The 18,301-nt window shown below is 49.8% G+C and overlaps 4 protein-coding genes across 4 annotated transcripts in view; all 4 read right to left on the bottom strand.

Moving 5' to 3' along the window:
• The window catches only part of Pmar_PMAR023561 (hypothetical protein), a gene marked incomplete at both ends in the record, with an annotated part of 4,341 nt that extends 147 nt beyond the window's left edge, over nt 1-4,194 (bottom strand). Inside the window, 12 exons of the mRNA XM_002785798.1 lie at nt 1-75; nt 156-272; nt 367-428; nt 474-578; nt 757-829; nt 1,614-1,738; nt 2,109-2,198; nt 2,450-2,548; nt 2,746-2,879; nt 2,926-3,831; nt 3,901-4,004; nt 4,108-4,194. The exon at nt 1-75 is cut by the window's left edge and continues 4 nt beyond it. Of these exons, the coding sequence (XP_002785844.1) occupies nt 1-75; nt 156-272; nt 367-428; nt 474-578; nt 757-829; nt 1,614-1,738; nt 2,109-2,198; nt 2,450-2,548; nt 2,746-2,879; nt 2,926-3,831; nt 3,901-4,004; nt 4,108-4,194 (1,977 nt within the window). The remainder of the gene's footprint in view (nt 76-155; nt 273-366; nt 429-473; nt 579-756; nt 830-1,613; nt 1,739-2,108; nt 2,199-2,449; nt 2,549-2,745; nt 2,880-2,925; nt 3,832-3,900; nt 4,005-4,107) is intronic.
• Nucleotides 4,195-4,360: 166 nt separating this feature from the next.
• Nucleotides 4,361-4,954, bottom strand: Pmar_PMAR023560 (hypothetical protein; the record flags this gene model as incomplete). Its single annotated transcript, XM_002785797.1, has 2 exons — nt 4,361-4,755; nt 4,798-4,954. 2 exons carry the CDS (start codon nt 4,952-4,954, stop codon nt 4,361-4,363), a joined length of 552 nt encoding a protein of 183 aa, XP_002785843.1.
• A 2,751-nt stretch (nt 4,955-7,705) lies between these two features.
• Pmar_PMAR023559 (DNA-directed RNA polymerases iii 39 Kd polypeptide, putative) lies at nt 7,706-9,013 on the bottom strand. The gene is made up of 6 exons (XM_002785796.1): nt 8,852-9,013; nt 8,648-8,802; nt 8,468-8,594; nt 8,235-8,368; nt 8,029-8,184; nt 7,706-7,977 (listed from the first exon to the last, which is right to left on the bottom strand). The coding sequence occupies exons 1-6, from the start codon at nt 8,984-8,986 to the stop codon at nt 7,734-7,736; spliced, it is 951 nt and encodes a 316-aa protein (XP_002785842.1). The 5' UTR covers nt 8,987-9,013; the 3' UTR covers nt 7,706-7,733.
• A 76-nt stretch (nt 9,014-9,089) lies between these two features.
• Nucleotides 9,090-18,301, bottom strand: part of Pmar_PMAR023554 (P-type ATpase 3, putative) — a 13,045-nt gene continuing 3,833 nt past the window's right edge. The window contains exons 20-33 of the mRNA XM_002785795.1: nt 12,082-12,286; nt 11,532-11,768; nt 11,312-11,481; nt 11,174-11,269; nt 11,047-11,123; nt 10,894-10,992; nt 10,760-10,843; nt 10,628-10,699; nt 10,428-10,576; nt 10,250-10,349; nt 10,116-10,207; nt 9,907-10,070; nt 9,300-9,410; nt 9,090-9,251 (exon numbers count right to left, since the gene is read on the bottom strand). Coding sequence (XP_002785841.1) covers nt 9,247-9,251; nt 9,300-9,410; nt 9,907-10,070; nt 10,116-10,207; nt 10,250-10,349; nt 10,428-10,576; nt 10,628-10,699; nt 10,760-10,843; nt 10,894-10,992; nt 11,047-11,123; nt 11,174-11,269; nt 11,312-11,481; nt 11,532-11,768; nt 12,082-12,286 — 1,661 coding nt within the window. The 3' untranslated portion in view covers nt 9,090-9,246. The remainder of the gene's footprint in view (nt 9,252-9,299; nt 9,411-9,906; nt 10,071-10,115; nt 10,208-10,249; nt 10,350-10,427; nt 10,577-10,627; nt 10,700-10,759; nt 10,844-10,893; nt 10,993-11,046; nt 11,124-11,173; nt 11,270-11,311; nt 11,482-11,531; nt 11,769-12,081; nt 12,287-18,301) is intronic.

Raw genomic sequence — 18,301 nt, 5'->3', positions numbered from 1 at the left:
CCCTGCTGCTCGGAGGAGCTTTCGACGGCGAATACTTTCTAGCAGAGCCTTGGACTTCTCGTATGCAGAGAGCACCTGATAACGCAGTCTGCCCGCATTGCGGTGTGCTGTTCGAATGGTTGCATGACCGGATAACAAATAATTCGTGGGCTTACCTTCGATTGCTCATCCTGACCCTCCTTTAAAATCTTCGAAACCACATCTTGAGTAGCGCCGTGAACTTCCAACTCTCTGGAGCCACCAGTAGCAGCTGAGTCGTAGCCTTCAAGATGCTACGTAGGTGGAAAGAGGAGATTCAGAGAGACAGAAGATGTGATGCCTCAGTCCAACAGCTATGCATTCGCAATGAATCGTTTGTTCTCTTACAGTAGGTTCTGGTCCGTATGCAATCGTATAATGGCTACTCTCACTGGCGGCCAGACCAGGACCTGCTTCACTGTGCCTCGCGACATAATTCTTGCTGATTGACCTACCACTCGTCCGCCCATATTGAGGCCCTATGCTATGAGATGATACAGCTGAGACGGCTCCTTCAGCTGAGGCTACTGGAGTACTTTGCTCCAGATCTCGACTCGGATCTAAGAGCGTGGACTGCCCATTGAAAGCAAGTCGCCGTCACTCTCGCTTTGTGGTATAATGGGGCGCCCCATCCTGTTCTGCTCGATGCTCGGAAGCTTCGTCGTGGGAGGTTGCTGGGGACGTGTATATACCCTATGAATTGCTTTTCGTATGATATCAGGAGAGCTATGAACTTACTCGTTATAATCCAGTCTGAGCAAGAGCTGCGAGAGGGAATGAGCTCTCTCACTACTGGTGAGATGCATGTCATCTAAGAGTGATATTAAATCTCGAACTCCGATGATGAACTTCTCCTCCAACGATCTCAGTGCCTTGCTCAATCGTTCGTTCGGCAAAGCGTCATCGAAGATGCCTTGTTTCCCCAGCGCTGACAACTTCATACAAGCTCGGCTGAGCTTATCAATGGATGAGCGAATCCTCCGGGATCGGGGATTGGATTCGAGAAAGCACTTCGATACAATGTCGTCGAGGAAAGCACGATGCGCCCGGACGATGCCGTCGAATTCGGTCGTCGAAAGCGACACCTTCTTAACCATCTCTGCATATCTAACGCTTATGACGTCTATCGTGAAGTACTGGATCACGGTGGACAGCCAAGCAGCCATCCGAGCCCTCACAGCAAGGATGTGACTCAACCACGGGAGTGCTCTGATTTGCTTCCGCGAAACTCTAGTAAGAGTCTGCCAGAGTGTATCCAATCCAAGGGCTGAGTGTCGCAACGAGAGGAGAGAGCGAAATATAGTTGAATACTTAGTGAACTCATCGGTGCCGATGATAAGCGGCAAGGGCCAGGGAAGCTCGTAGACGATGACCACTCGATCGAGCCATGTGCCGCCAACACCACCGCCTCGCGACTCCGAGCTGGGTTGAATGTGTGACCATTTGCAGATCTCCAAGTACGAATTCCCATTCGCGGAGTCGGTTGTACATATTCCCACAAAGCAGCAACCTAGACCGTCGAGCTTCCAACCGCTCTGTGAGCCCGATGTGACCAATGAAGATGTAGTAGGGAGCCGAAACTCGCAGATGAGTACCTCGTCAATCTTCACTGCACCAGTCGTGACGGTTAAAGTATGCGTCCTTAGAAAGTCATCTGCTGTTGTGCGATACCCGGGGCTTACAGACTTCCCTGCTGCTAGCACGTTGGGCATGCGATTACCTGAAGGCAGTTTCGAATGAGAGTCGAGTGATCGTGCTATATGATAGTGAAGCAACCCGAAATGATTGATAGAAGGGAGGAGGCTCCTGCGAGGAGCTCAAAAGGAGTACGTTACCCTCGTTTGTCAGTACGACCCTGACCTCGAATTCAGTAGTGTTGGATGTTCCCAGCACTGCTGGTACAGCTCGAACTTCAATCCCCAGGGAAGTCGGGAAGGCAGAGTACATGAAAAGTTGACAGAAAGGATCGGCGGCCACGAGGGTATGAACAAAATAAAGTGATGATGAGTTCATAGTCCGGCAATAATCACTTTATATGGCCACTATATTAGCCGAACTAAGACGGAAAACTTGGAGATAAAAGGTCTTACCAGGGCTTTCCATTTGGCTGAGAAGACCAGCCAGCTGATCCAACGACGATTTCCGACGGTGAGTGAATGTGTTGATAGAGGACGACGAAACTAAGGAGGAATTTTCCAGAGGCAGAAGCTGTTATAGTATCTCTACTAACCTCATAGAGCCTTCCTTAGCACCAGAAGATGTGGTGGAGTTCTCTGGCCCGATGAATTCAATTTCAGAGCAGAATTTCTCACGAGCCACCAGCTGACGATTAGTCGCCCAACACTGGCCACTACTGCCGAGCCGAAGTAACTCAGCTGCACCTGGAGGAGATCGTTCGAAAAGCTCTTTAGGTCAACACAATATGAGGCACCTTGACCACCAAGTCTTGCAGTCCCGACCAGGCATAAGCTGGACTTGCAAGCCAACTCCCAATCGATGACCGGAACTGCACCAGCTGACTGCTTCGTAACTGATGATGGGCGTGAAATGAGGAAGGGACCGTCCCTGTTTCCGTCCACTCTCATGTTTTTAGAATGTATCAGCATCCCTGACCCAGGCAGAGATCACACTACCACGAATTGCGAACAACAATTGCCCGGGACGTAACGTGTGCCACGAGTCGAAACACCACGTAATAAAACCAAGGCAGCTCTCAACCGGAATTACTGTTGAAGAGGGGTTTGCTGGCAAACGAGAAGCCGAGAGGAAGAAGGCGGAGCGAAGCAAGATTCGCTTGATGGCTAGTCTCAACGTAGTGCTCTGCCAGAGCTAGCTGCCAGGGTCCGGCTGACAGGTCGTACCTACACATATCGCTACACCACATAGTGGACGACCTGCCCAACTCACTCAGTGACATTTCCTTTACGAGTTACGGTGAGCTCGGCACACTCTTCCAAGAAGGTTTGCCAGAAGCCTCCATCCCCCAACAGATAGAGGCCCCTCACAGCCGATAAATGCTCCAATAGTGTGGGTGACACCGTTCCGCGTAGCCACCCATTGAGAAATCCTCGAGCCCGTTCAACACTTCGCTCTATGTAACGTATGCAGCCAGGAGATGTCATCTTATAGTTCGGATCATCTCCATCGAAAAGTACATTCAATTGCCTTAGCCGACTCAAGTTCTCAGCATTCTTGTTCGTGTCGTCTGTGGTATCGCACAAACCAAGGACCCTCACAGCAGAGCCACAGAGGAGTATCTTCTCGGCCAGAGAGGAACTAATTATTCCCTTCGGGATAAGCTGTTGATCAATCTCAACTGCACTAGAGCTAGCGGACTCCGTCTCCACAACCGAGTAGTCTTTGCTGATAGGTGTGATAAAGAAGACATCAGGCAGCATAGGGACTTGTCCGAACGAGACCCATTTGGACAACATTGATGAGAAGAGTTCACCAAGTGCGTCGAGACAGAACCCGAGAGGACGGCGAATCGGGGAACACTCAGGCAAGGCGTGGTAGCGCGACCAGAGGAGATCAAGCAGGATGCAGCCCCGTACTGACTGTGCCTCGTCAAGAAGGTCAGAAAAGAACGTGAGAAGGATGGTTTGATCGCGAAGTTGAGCGACTAGATAAGTGACTGGCAGAAGCCCATCATGTTGTAATAGAGAGCCCTCAATGTCGCAGATCCTGTCCCTATAGGGCTCAAGAACAACCGACTCAATGATGGCCGCAAGAGTGTAATGATAAGGAGCTGGATGGGGCTCAGGCACTGAGGTGAGCACAGCTTCAACAGCATCCGCTACTTTGTTGTACAACCTAAGAGGTAATAGTTGATAATCAACCTCCCCAGTGAAGCTCGTAACCATTGCTATGACCAGGTCTTACCCGGCGATATGGAGCAGGGGTTTGATTGACAGGACTTGCGAGTCTGACAATCTACTCAGGGCTATCGGCGCCAACACGAATGATGGGCGAATGTCATCCTTCCCCTAAGAGATGATGTCGTTCGAGTCGCCAATCAATGACTGCCTTTGCCAGCTAGCTAGCGTCGAGGGGAGCACCGAGTATTAGCAATATGTCTTATTAACCCACCTCCATATTCCCATCGCTCTTAACCAGCTGCTTGACGATGAAATCCCCTTCAAGTCCCAGGAGGGCTGTGAGCAGATCGTGCAACATGAAAGGACAATTTCAGCTACAATACTCTTGCCTCATAGGGATGAATTCAAATGACTTCCCATCTTTGGATAAAGCACCGCAATCCTCCACTATAAACGACGAGGCTGAGGTTGATCCCAACACAAATGCAGAGAGCATCAGATAACACGATAATTTAACATAAGTATCACTTACGTTCCGTCTCATTAATATCATTCGTACTTTCATGAGGAGGCGGTGCAAATGCTGGAGGGAGAGGTGCTCGATCGAAGCTCAGACTTGGTGGGGCTTCCACTGCATATTCCCGAGGGGCCTCAGTAGCAGACTCCACAGACTGGGAGGTTCCATCTGGACTCTGCGAGGTGACTACTTGCTGGACTCGAGTCGCCACAGACTTGAAGCCAGTAGAAGCTTGCCCCCACCAGCTGGTCGGGTCACTCGTCATATCTCGCAGTTTCCCGAGAGTAGCATTAGCAGTAGCCGCCAGGGAGTCCGACTGAGTCCTCACATTGGCCGCTGCCGTCGACGTAACATCCCCAAGACGTAAGCGCACTTCATCGAGTTTCGTAACAGTTTGCGCTCCTGAAAAGGAAGGTCAAGCAGAGCTGCAAGCAGAGCCCTCACGGGTCCCTTGAAATCTTTCGGTTGCAAGCCGCAAGCTCTCCCCAGCCGTCTCCTGTAGAGAGCTAATAGTCTCGGTAACTTGGCCTATTAGGAGTTCCTTGTTGGAAGGTAGAGGCTGATCACCACGGAGCTCCGCCACTGCAGCAAACCTGGGCATAACATCCTAGAAGGTGCATTGAAATCCAGGAAAATACCCTCCTTGTAGCAGCGCTACTCCAGGCACTCCCGCTTCTATCAGCAATGATATAACAGTTACCAGAGAAGAGTCCGCGGGGTATGAGCCGTCCTCATTATAAAGTAATAGCATCACCTGACCGCAGGGAAAGCGTGTCAATAATGTTATGAGAATCTTCGCAGTGCGTAGAAGCATATCCTGGTAGTCTCATCGCTTACGCATCCACTCTTCCCATTGGGAAGCTCCCTCCCCGCGTATGCTCGCTGAGTGGCGATCGCTCGATTGACGAAAGTGGCTATCTGGCCCGACTTGGCGGACTCTGGTTCAAAGACCATGGACCCTTTCAAAGATGGCTGAAGGCGTCTGGTATACGGGGACCGTACGTCAACGAGTACCTTGGGAATACGAGCTACATCACCACCGTGACCTTCGACTTACACAAAGCTGTCCCGAGTTGAAGCCATCACTAGCAGCCAGGGCATCGTCAGGGCCGACTAGTAGGCAGGGCGCGCCCTTCTGGGATGTACCGTCTGAATCTGATGATAGTCAATCGACGATGTATTAGCCATCCGCGGTCCTCACCTTGGCCACAAATAGCGTGCTGGAGAGCTCGTAATACACTTTTGGGTGTGAATGCCTTCAAACTAGCTGCACGCTGTAAGATATCGTCCACCTCCCCAGTCGAGACGAGGGATAAAACAGCGCTACCGTTCCTGAGTGAGAACCTCTCAAGAGAAATGATAATGATCCTTCCCTCACACTCGAACATCTCCAATCTTGCGGAGCTCATCAGAATGCTGCAGCACCCAGGCGAGAGCAGCAAAAACCGCATCGACAACATCCCACTCTCGAGCGAGCCTCGACCAGAGAGTCTGGCAGACTTCAGGATGCCCTCTACGACTCAGGGGAGCAGCGAAGAGGCTGCGGAGACAATCTTGTGTTTCTCCCAGAGTCCAAGACTGAGTCCCGCCTCGAGTGACATGCCACCACAAGATGGGATCGTGAAATCTAATGAGACTCTCGAACAGTACTAGAAGGGCATCCCCTTCGGCGGAAGGTGGTCCCAACAGGCCGGGTGTGTATCTAACAGCAGCATCACAACCAGTCTCGGGTCCAGCCCCTCCTTCCTTACGTTTTCATCAGCTTTAGTGCTGTCAAATATACGAACGATAGAGGCAGTGACTGTGTCCGGGAGTGCTCTGAGGAGTAGCACGCGACGTAGCAGAAATTCGCCAACGCTGAAGCCGCCATAGAGTCGTTGATAGGCTCTTCCCTGAACGACATGCAGCGTGAGAGATCTTAACTTCCGTCCTCAGTAAAGACATACACATAGACCATCTGTCCATCGTCGAGAACATACATAGCATAGAATCGCATATTGCACGCTATTAATACGGTCTTAGGAAAGAATACGACCAGTCCACACGAAAGCCCCTATTTAGTGCACATCACACTAGTACGTGATATCAGAGAGCAGACATGAACTCCGACGATCCCGTGGACTTACCCGGCCTCCAATCGCAGTAGCTCTCCCAACTTCACCATGCGCAATACCAAATCATCGTTGTCAGCAGCCAGCTCTCGGCAGCTCCTTGCAAAGAGTGAACCCTCTGTGTCCACCGTCGAGAGCTGAATGAGGTACGAGCACGAGGTGTGAGTATGTAGATTTTGGAGCTTAATCATGAAATATCGATGTAATTTTACATCTCTATATCCATACAACAAATATACTTATAATATAATGTCTATCCTCAGTGGAAAAATGAGAACTGTTCACATACGGCGAACCCACGAAAGAACCGTGAAGTTCGCCGATACTCTCGCACCTCTTCAAGGCGTCTTTGAATCCGCTCAACTTCCCCAGGCTGCTGCTCCGACCCAGTCGATCGACACAGACTTGGGAAGTCATCTGGAGCTGTCCTGACCACTGGAGCTTGTACAGAGGGCAACGTAGTGGCCTCCGACCGGCTGTTTTCGCTCGGAGTCGGTGACATTCAAAGCACTGCAAAAACGGACATCCGTGCATGAGCTCACTATATAGAGAGAACTCAACACCTTCAGTAAAATGCTCATGCCAATTCATCTCGTTCTAGTCTTTCTCTCGCGAAAAACTCATATTCTCTCCGATTTGCTCAACCTCCCCAAACACTATGCCCCCCATCCGGATGTACTTACACAGCCTCTGTCCCCGCTCCCTCTTCTTGCGACCTTCCAACTTGGCCTGCCACATCGTAAAAAGGCCATCGATCCCCGAGATGACTCTAGATCCCGCCTTGGCAGTTTCCTCTATCATCTCCGCATAAGGCTCTTCCAGCAGCTTCCACTCCGTCAGCTCGCAAGTGGTCTTTGCAGTTACGTCCGGAAGCACCTCAGCCTCGGCCCTCACCACCCTCTCATGGTTCACCGGAGTACTCCTCCAGGAGAAGGAATAATGGGAGAGGGATCCTCCCCCACGTACCTCAATGCCTGACAGAGAGTTGACAATAGTCCAACCGATGAGACACCACAAACAATACACTCACGACAATCTCGGCCAACAGGCTCCCGGACTCCTCTGTTCGTGCGCCCGTCGTTCCGACCAGTAACGGCGGAGACACTTCGCCACGAATACGTCTTTGGAATACAAAGCACAGCTACTAGAGAATACCATCCTCCCGGCAAAGAAAAGCTTGTACGATCCAGTGTATCTTCGCTACCACCGAAGCCAGTCACAAACCCAACAGAAGAGCATGACAGTAGAAACGACGTTGATAGCAGTATATCATATGGTACCTTTCGAGCCTCCACTCTCATTGGCTGATGAGCTCGGACCTCCCTCTATATCCGTAGTCTCACTACTCTGGCCGCTGAGATTGAGCCACTTCGAGAGGTAGAGGCACTCTTCGGGATTCACTCGGCCTCCAACTACGCACTCGGAAGATACAGGACAAGCGATACAGGGGACATCTACTATACGTGTTATATAGTCCAAACCCAAATTGGCTGGTCGGGACACGTAACATTGCCTGAAACCATCCACAAGTGATTGAGACAGCAACTACCGTGAAGGGCCTTACTTAGCAATGGACTCGCCCGCCGTAGAGGGGACTACCATGATTACTCTATCGAGCTCCAGACTGCGCAACACATCACCAATCTCCTCGACACTGTGTGTGATGTGTGAGACTCCTTGTGATACAACATATCGATGAACATCTTCACAAGTCACAGCCCTGAGGCAGGAAATGGTAACTCCCCCGAGACCAACGGACGCTATTCTCACCGATTCTGGTTGGTGATGTAATCCAGGCAACACTGCCGGAGTCGCTCTATCAAGTCCGTATCCAAACGACCATCTCGATACCAGTTACCACCGCTGACCTCCTTGCTAGGTTCCAACTCGTACAACATCCACACCTGAACGACCTTCTTATATCAACCGATGATGGCCAGCACGCCTATGACCGCATATCGAACATAGCGCCTAGCACGTGTGACCATCCCCCATTGCCGTACCTTTCGAGATTTATGTTGAACCGAAGTGACCTTCTTGATCAACCGCCGTGCCTCTAATTGTGAACATATCTTCGTCACACTGCCTGAAGCTATCCTATGTTCCATATTAGCACGAGTGGCAAGGTCCCTAAAGCATACCACCACAGTGAGTGAATAATACACGACGACTCATCTTATTACTTATTCCATATCCCTTGAGTCCCTGCCATTTTGATGAGCTTATATATCATCCGGAATGTCTGGTCCAAGCCCCTGAGTTTCTGTGCAATCTCCGCGGGCACTGCCGTATAGAGCAGCTTCCCAGCAGACGTCTTGGAGATATCAACACGACCCGCCTAAGACAACAGCCCATCTCCAACACGGGTCAGTAAACCCTCACCACACCTGCAATAGAGGATTCAAACACTGCAGAAGCTTTTGCTTGTCCCATCCACTCTTTTCCAGATCTTCGTTAGTAAAACCATCCGGACTATCAGTTAGCAGCTGTAGGAGCTCCTCGACATCAGCAGCACGAGCCATTGACGATACCGGCAATCCTCTGACCCTATCACAATCACGACCCAACAAGCATAGTAAACGCAACAGGAGGTGGCCATGATGATAAGTTAGAGTGGCCAAGGCAACACGAGATGAGCGAGATAGGAAGTTAAAGCGCCTAAGGCTTACTCTCCACTTAAACCAGAGTTACCGATGCCGACAAGAACAAGTAAAAAGTGAATAATGATCACAACGGAAGCATATGAAAACAGCACATCAAGGCGACCTGCGTGTCTGCAATCCTAACCTGAAAGACCTCGATAGTAGCGCCCGACTTTAATCAAAAGTCCCTCACCTGATGAGCCCAGCAAACTCCGAGTCGACCTTCCCCAATCAATGCAATGGTTATGTCCTCTCCTGTTGAAGATTGTTCTCCGAGAATAGGGACGAACAAACCCCGGTGATACTGAAATGGACATTAAATTGTCAGTGTTAAACACTGGGCTGAAATCGAGCCCTGCCGATAGCCGCTACCAGATTAGGTAAACACACTTCAACACCAACAGTGCAGACCATGTGCAGTATAATTCCCCACAGTAACAGCTAAACGATCTTAAATAGCATTAAAATAGCACAGAGGACTACCGTGGCAGAGCGAACTTCCCCTTCGAAGAGTCAGAGGGCGATCAGTTCACGCATACGCTACAGCTCGAGACCGCACCGAGCACAGAGGTACGTAACGACTACGACGAAGTGAGGAGAGGTGTCCCCAAGGAGCCCTTATCCATCCTCTCCCACGGCAACTTGCCAGCATCGTTCCGAGTAGCCACTAACTCCCCTGGTAATAGGAAATTACACATAGCATAGAACTACTCCGACCCTCTAATTAGTGTCATATTAAACTCAGACTGCTGGCTGTTATTCCAATCCTCCTACTGAAGATCTAGGCCCACCCGCCTTACCCTCACGCGCACCCCAACCCATACCCGGAAGGGTCCGTCTTACGACCGATCCGAGACAGATGAGTTTATACGAGAGATGATGGGCAATTGTCATCCCCGAGAAAAGGCCGAAATAGGTCCATCTCAGCCACACTGGCATCACATTGCCAGGGACTTCACCGTACCTAAGCTTACAATACCACTCAAAACAGCTCGCGATGAAAACTCACCAGACGTCACCTCCGACTTCTTCGTACGGGAACAAAAACCAGTTGATCCAACTGTATTGCACCGCCTGGAAATCAGACAAACTGCAATTGACCTGCACACAAACTGGGAGGAGAGGGAGGGGGATTTCTGCTACCTTGAAAGCACAACTGAACTGACTGCTCGAAGCCAGGAGAAGTACAAGGAGTGGCGTACCAGTAAGGAGTACAACAAACACTAGAGTCAAATTACGGTACCTGACCAATATAATGACAATTACTATGCTAAATGTCGCTTCCAGGGTTTGAACCCGATACCTCCCGCATGGGACTTACACCGGCCTTCGATGAACATCTCCATAAGAATAGCAAACTGCGGTATCGAATGTAATCCACGAGAGCCACAACCACGTCAGAGCCGCCTCAAAGTTGTCCGATCGCTTCTGCCACTCCCGGACCTCACTATTAGAGCCATCGAATCGTGCCTAAATCAGAGAGTGTCTCCCCAGTGAACAATGAGGGCGCGCCCGTCTTACAAACCACTCCTCTCCATCGTTACTAAAGAGGATGAAGAAAGCTGCTAATAGGAATATCACACCAATCATTATCTGAATCACACAGAAGAGACGTCGGTGAATTCCACCATGGTGGTCGGCACCACCACTTACCGTCAACGATGCAGACATGACCATCATAGGGCCAAGTAGGCTTCCTTCAGGAGGCACTCGGGCCAGGGTTTTGGACGGCTTCGACTGACAACCGGGGCTCAACAATTCTATCATTGACTATTCTATGAGCTCACCATGGAAAGTGCCCAAAGCAACAAGGGGTTCATGACCAAGTCTTGATAGATAAAACCGAAAGGGGTGAGGTAAGCCCCGGCATAGAGCATAAGGATCATCTGAATATGACAACCAACTACTGGTGGGATTATATCACTGGGACTGCCACCAACCTTGCCGATCGACCCAATTACACCTCGAACTACCAGGAATCGATACGATGCAAATGATGTACACATAGAAGCACGAGCTGACAAGAGACCATGAGCTATCACGCGGAGCAGATGGCCTCATTATTACCCTCTCTGAGTAGTAGTACTAATGAGCCAATACTGGGGCTATCCGTACTGAATGGTGCAGCTACACTCGCCTCGACTCTACCACTCAGGGCCAGACCTACATGCTTTATACGGCTGACCATGGTGAGGTTATTATTACCGGCAGCTGCGGCCCTGAGGGCTCCACTATCATTACCACCATCACCACACATACCAGTTATTAGATTCAGAGGTGGACGGGAATACGCTGTAATAACCGACACCTTTTGATGAGGTGTCATACGACCAAATACCCGTATACGGGCACAACTACAGTCCACCAGGCCAGGTCTGAAGAAATAGCAATAACACACCAGCACACCACAGTGCTTGCTGCTCACCTCCTCACCCCTGGTCGTAAGCGACTATTATCACAAGTGCCTCGGCAACCGATAAACGAAACGAGGCGATTCTCCCGTGCCAACTCCGAGAAGCATGCTCCCGTGACACAGAGGCTAGTGGGCCGCCCCTCATCAGCACTGCCCTTGCCGAAGAAGCTCTCCTCATCCACTTCCTCCTGCGTTTCCAGATCCGCCCATCGGACCTCTCGTGATGATACGACATCACCAATGACAACCCTAAAGCAAGGAATTATTCCGTAAACAGCGTAAAAAAATCTCGACCTAATGGCGAAGAATGCATCGACCTAATACACTCCTAAATTAGGTCTTCGGTTCTTGTAGTGTTACAAGATTACATTAGGAATTCTATTATACTCCTCTAATACCACAAGCCCCGAAGACTATCAACCAAGTATACTCACACTACTGTTGATACAATTCACTCGACTAGCGATACTAATGGATTTTCCTGATCACTACCAAACTGATGAATGCTTCAATGAAGAGTAATAGACATACCAACGACACCTCAACTAGGACCAAGTCTTACCGATAGCCATGGGGGATGATCCCGACTTTCCGTGCCACCGCCGCACCGTTATAGACCGAGTCACCGGTGATCATAACGTTGTCCACCCCACCCGTCTTTAGTACGTCGATGTACCGGGCCGAGTCTGGCTTCACTTCATTGCGGAATAACAACAGCCCCAGTAGCTCTAGATCATCCTCCAGTTCATGTCGTGATAGTGTCAACCCTACGAACAGCACTTCTATCCAATCAAGTACAGACAAGCCCACTACCCTCGTTTCCAGACACACGCCTAGTTGCAATGCCCAATACATAACAACCCTGGGAGGCATACTTCTCCGCTGTCAACATCGCCTTGCTCCTCAGAGCTTCCCCGATAGATCCGCATCTGTGTACGGTACATCACGCCATCACATTCAGATGACCTTACCTATCCAGGATTGCCTCGTGAGAGCCCTTGCAGAATACGTATGATTCCCCACTGCCCTGATCAGTGACCACAACGCTCATCGTCATACTGTGATGGTCGAAGGTATGCTGCTTATCAACTCTCCAACGACGACCACCTAAACTATGTCATACAAGAGCGACCGTAGGACAATAACCTCACCATTGGGCTCACGAGCAGTCTTCAAGTCTGCATCATACTCCCAACCCAGTACCTTAGCAGCTTCAACCATACGGAGCTCAACCTATTCATAAACCATACAACACCACTGTGGCACTCGAGGAAATCTACCTGGCTCCCGATGAGCTCGTTTTCAGGGAGAACGCTAACCGTTTGAGTGAGCGCTAAACCAACAGCCATCGAGCCATCAATGTGCCCCTCTTGGTTGCGACGACCAAAGTACACCATGTGCGGCAGTACCAACGACCTGAGACGAAGAAATGAATTTTTCGCAGAGTGCATCATAACCTCATCTTACTCCGCCTCCTCAAAGTTAACAATCCCGAGGAAGTCCAAGCCTGTTTTGGTGAGAGTACCCGTTTTATCGAAGCACATCTGCGTCACGCGCCCTAAAATTAATCGCGGCAATCACCGCGAGATGTACGATGGGCTCTTACCAGTGAGTGTAAGTCTCGCCACATCCCGACAATGGACGCGCAAATTGCCGCCGATGTCACCCTCTTCCTCGTCATCACAAGACTTGAACGCTTCCTCAGTCTCTGAACACATAGTAAATACCCTCCCTAGCTGGAGCCTCTACCACATAGTGAAACGTCATCCCGATCTACTTCCATAAAAACCACGACTCTCCTCTCACTCACAGAAAAACTCCACAGTCGGAGACAAGAGCAATGCAGCAATTTTCGAGGCGCATAGACCAGGCATTTGAATTCAAACTCACCGATCCTCCTCGAACGACACCGCCACAACAACGGTATCCTCTTTTTCTTCGCATTCCCAGCTCTCAGTCTTGCCGCAGATGCGAGTTGCCCCCCGAGTATCTCAATAATTCAACATAGAATGCTCATAGAAGATTTGATCCCAAAGGCTTACGGCTATCGACAGCAACGGACTGATCATCCCGATGACAGCCGTGCACGCATTCAGTATGCTGCCCAGATTGAAGTCATATTTGGCGTTCAATATTATGAAGTCAATTATGCCCAAAACGAAGAGTATGATGAGAACCGTCCAGATCTCTCTAATCCACGTGGCGGACACTGGTGCACCGAACAGCAACGTTCGGAGCAGTCGACCACGTAGGCTATCAGATGCTCTATGGGTGACGATCAGCAGGCAACCTAGCAAGTCAACGCAGAAGGACCTGACTCACGCCCGGAACCATCCCCACTGTTCGCAATCGAGTATATACATTTACGGGTAGTACGATACTCACCCTTCCCGGTCGAGGATTCAGGGAGATCGATTTTGGATGCTCCCGAGGCCGACAACAGCTTGGTCCCAGCAAATACATAATGTTTCTTATTCTCTGTTCTTGGATCTCGAGGAATGTCCATAACTTCCGGCTCATCCTCAATAGAAGGCACCTGATATTCTGTGTTCACTGTGAGATATCGGTCAATAGTAAATATTATTTACTATTATTCGATATCTCACATACTGAACATTTTACTACTACATTATTTACTATATAATATATAAATAATGGGTAACATAGCAAATATAATAGAACCATAGATATGAAAGGGTTATCCTGATATCAGTGATTCATAGTAATGACTATATAAAGAGAGATATAAATATGGTATGCCCTCTAAATGGGCTCGCTCGGTTGATATCCATACGGAAAACCACACCACATTACGAATTTCCGTTCATAGTTTAGTTTGGTTTTAGACTATCCACGATAAGCCCACCTCAAACTTCTGAATGGGCATAGTCTCTCCAGTGAGCAAGCTCTCATCACACACTGCGTTGCCACTGATAATCATGGCATCAACCGACAGTAGCCCGACTTCATAATCAGAGTCGTCCGCGTCCTCGTCCATAAGAGCAATCAAATCCTGACAACACCATCAGCAACAGCATCACCAAACCCTCCAATTACCCCCTGTACGAGTAGGTCGCTGGTGAGCCTCTGCCATTCATCATCTCTTTTCACCCACACATTTCCAGTCACCCTGGCCATATCTCTCAGCTCAAACCTCTGGCGCCGCTCCGTGAACACCTGAACTTCATCATCAAAGCCTACCGGAGCAACCGGGAGCGGCCACCTTAGCGATTGCGCTCGCCAAGGAGAGTATGAGCAGGACTATGCCATAGGTGATGTACTCCCAAAATATCGGCAGCCATGCGGCGGCCAATTGATACACGTAGAAATAGTTGAACAGCTCCCTACCCTGAAGCCAAAAGAGTCACCGAAATGGGCACTTCGCAATTGATCTCACGAGAGCTGTTAAAAAGGGAGGGACCGGCACGTCAATTTCGTTCTTGCCATCGACTGTGAGGAAGCCATCGGCCTCACTCGCAGTCCTGCCGGCTTTTACAGCGAAGATCTAAAACATCATAACAGTAGCCCAGCATCATCACATCGGGGACAGCTCACTACCTCACGAGCAGTGGGGCCTTCCGGGTTGAAGATGGATATCGACGTGAATACAGCTGCCTCCTCCACCCAAGTATATCTCGAAAGTTGGTATACCACCCAACGGACGCTACTCCCCGCTGTAGACTGAAACACACAAGGCATACTGTGCAACTACAAGTGCCAACCAGGACCACCTTGACCCCGCACAGCTCAGCATGATCGCTCACAATGCCACTGTCATCTACGCTGTGCGAGCGCATCATGACATAACTGAAAAACATCATCATCGGATAAGGAGAGATGTTGTGACAAAGTCAGCCTTACTCTGCGAATCGCAGTTGACAGGGCTCCAGATATAACAATCTCAGAGCTTTGGAATATCTTATCGACATCATAAGCAGGAACGTGCTTACAACCTGAGACGGTAAGTATCCACAACTATGAGGCAAACGGACAGAGCGGACCACACCTCTCTGTTGCCATGAACTAATCATGATTCACTTCATGAACGATAACATCAAAAATGACGAGAATTGATCGAACGAGCGAGCAACAGACCCCTATAAGCAAACCCAATGAGCGTACCCAAGCTATGAGGAAGCCCGCCGTATAACTATCCCAGCTTGGAGTGAACCCAACATTGCCAAAGGGCCAGAATCCATAGTAACTAATAACAGTTGTGCAGTACACCGCACCATATGAGCAGTGGACAACTTACTTGCCAATCGCTAGCATGAGCATGCCCACCTCCATCCACACCATCCAGGCTATAGCCACTACTTGGAGGGCGGTCCCCAGTATAGTGCGTCTATAACCGAGTTCAGTGAGGCTTTCCGACTCTAGAACTCCTGTGTGACCTGTGACTAGCGCCCTGCACTAAGCTAATCACAAAAGCCACTCACGCTTACCATCGTGTGGTGTAGCCCTCCTGTTCAAGAACCGCTTACATCCGTGCAAAAAGATGATAATAACAAAGACGGCATAGTTACATAGATAAAACGTCGAGTAAAGCGGGACATTGCCGACTTCTTGATCGCTCATTGTGATGATGACGTTGCTGGAAAGCGAACCAAAGCATCACATTATGATCACATTCCCGACCAACATGAGAAGAACACAAGCCGAATACAAGATACTTCAAAAACTGGCTACTTCCGGGAGTAGTACAGTCACGTCGAGCCAGAGGCAGATATAATTAAAAGAGCATGTCCGATGAGGATATACGTCGTAGGTGAAATATTTTAAATTTAAATGCGTTCAGGCTCATTTTGACGACCAAAAAGGACGGGTCCAGCAGCAGCAGCACCGTTCGACGAAGGCGGCGTAACCGTTTCATCTTCAAACCTGAGGCAGACCACTCGGCCTGCATAGTTCATAGCAAACCGCAAAGGCGCCTTCACCAACCATCTATGAGTATGCTACCGGATCAAACTGTGACAACTCAAATGGGGAATCGTCTCGAGTTCCATCAAGGATAAGCCGAACTAGCGTGAATGATTCTTATCACTCACTCGCCTACACTAAAGCGTACACAAAAGTAGTAGGACGTACCACAACAATCCGAATATAGATCAACTTAGTGTAAACGACAACGTGACGGCATTCCCCTCCCCATAACAATTTCTCACGCAACGTGCTGGATGTCAGCAAATCGATCCTCGGCATAGTCCATCCCAGTAAAGTCAGCATCAGTGGCCAGAGACGCTAAAGAGTTGCGCCGCTCCACCTTAGACTTGCCACTTGACATAGCACTACGTCCTGAGGACACGAGCCTACACAGCTACTCATAGCGATCTGTGCCATACCACGCCTCAGCCTCCTTTTAAGTTTCTTGCCCAATACTCGCAACTTCGGCAACTGGAATGAACGGCCGCCTCCGTTGACCATCCCAGCAGATGCTGAATCACATTTTGTACTGTGATTACATCTAAGGGCCATCACAAGGGCTCACCTTCCTCAGTGCCCCAACCCCAACTGGGGAGTACTTTCTGCACCCAGGGACCAAGGATAATGATACTATAGGAAAGATGATGCAATAGAGTCATACCCGTAAACAGAGCCAAGAAGCCCCAACGGAGACCCACCGGTAATACATTGGATGGCACGGAACTGTACCTAGCGTTCAAGCAGCATTGTGACGGGGACAGTATCTTTGGGAGCGCTAGAGCCATTTCTATCTACCATTCAGTGCCTCCTATTTCTTCATAACTAAATAGGAAATAGTTGAACCAGCTATCCTTCAATGCAAAGTAGTCCTCATCCTTGCAATTGATCTGAACACCAACTGATTAGACAGTACAACCACAAGAAGGGGCGTCATTACCTTGAAGGCGCAGTTGTAAGAGCAGCTACCATTAAGCAACAGGACCAGTACGGGCACACCAAGGGCAATGACAGTAACCATCAACGCCAGATTACGATACCTGGAAGTGGGCAAGTGGGCACAGCCTAGACCCAGGGCTACGTACACAGCCCGACGGTACACGTGACCATAGGAGTAGCACACAGCAACATCGATGGTAGCCCAGGACATCCACACCCAAGTCAAGGCCGCTTCAAAGTTATCAGATCGCTTCTGCCACTCGTGAATGTCACTTGACTCATCGTTGAAGCGGATCTACCAACACATTGGCAACGACCACATGCAACTCCCCACACTTACAAACCACGACTCGCCATCTTGCAGATATAGTATGCCCAAGGCCGTGAGGAGGACCAGAGTCAACAGGAGTACCTCAAGGAGTAGATATCCAAGATCATCAAAAACACCGAAGTCCCAGTCTCACGGTGAGAACAGATGCTGTGACCATACCAGGGCCTAGAAGACTGCCCTCAGGGGCAACTGCTGCCAGAGTTCGAGCCGGCCGAGCCTGACGAGGCAAGCTCCCTTCGAGCGAGAGACAGGAACACGACTAACCATTGAGATAGCCCATAAGAAGAGAGGGGTCATAATGAGGTCGTGGAAGAGGTAGCCGAGTGGAGCCAAGTATGCTCCCACCATAGATAAAAGGACGATCTGAAAAAGGAGTGGTAGGCGACTCTGAGCACAGCATCGACAATAGTACCTTGCCCAAAGCACCGAGTATGCCCCTCACGACCAGGAACCGATAGGAGGCGAATGAAGTGCAGAGGGACCCTCGGGCTGGCACAAGACAACGTGCTCGACTAGTTACTCGGAAGGGGCAGATGGGCTCATTATTACCCTCTCTGAGTAGTAGTACCAATGAGCCAATACTGGGGCTATC

The sequence above is a fragment of the Perkinsus marinus genome (assembly GCF_000006405.1).
Source record: "Perkinsus marinus ATCC 50983 genomic scaffold scf_1104296931952, whole genome shotgun sequence".
Taxonomy (NCBI): Eukaryota; Perkinsozoa; order Perkinsida; family Perkinsidae; genus Perkinsus; species Perkinsus marinus.
Note: the sequence above shows the minus strand (reverse complement) of the source record. Positions and strands in the feature narration are given on the sequence as shown.

What these genes read in the sequence shown, in the direction of transcription:
- Pmar_PMAR023559 (XM_002785796.1), bottom strand. Translation starts at nt 8,986, where the DNA reads ATGGCTCGTGCTGCTGATGTCGAGGAGCTCCTACAGCTGCTAACTGAT. An exon ending in GTTTGAATCCTCTATTGCAG is followed by an intron (nt 8,803 to 8,851) that starts GTGTGGTGAGGG and finishes CTGTTGTCTTAG; the next exon opens with GCGGGTCGTGTTGATATCTC. An exon ending in TACATCACCAACCAGAATCG is followed by an intron (nt 8,185 to 8,234) that starts GTGAGAATAGCG and finishes TTCCTGCCTCAG; the next exon opens with GGCTGTGACTTGTGAAGATG.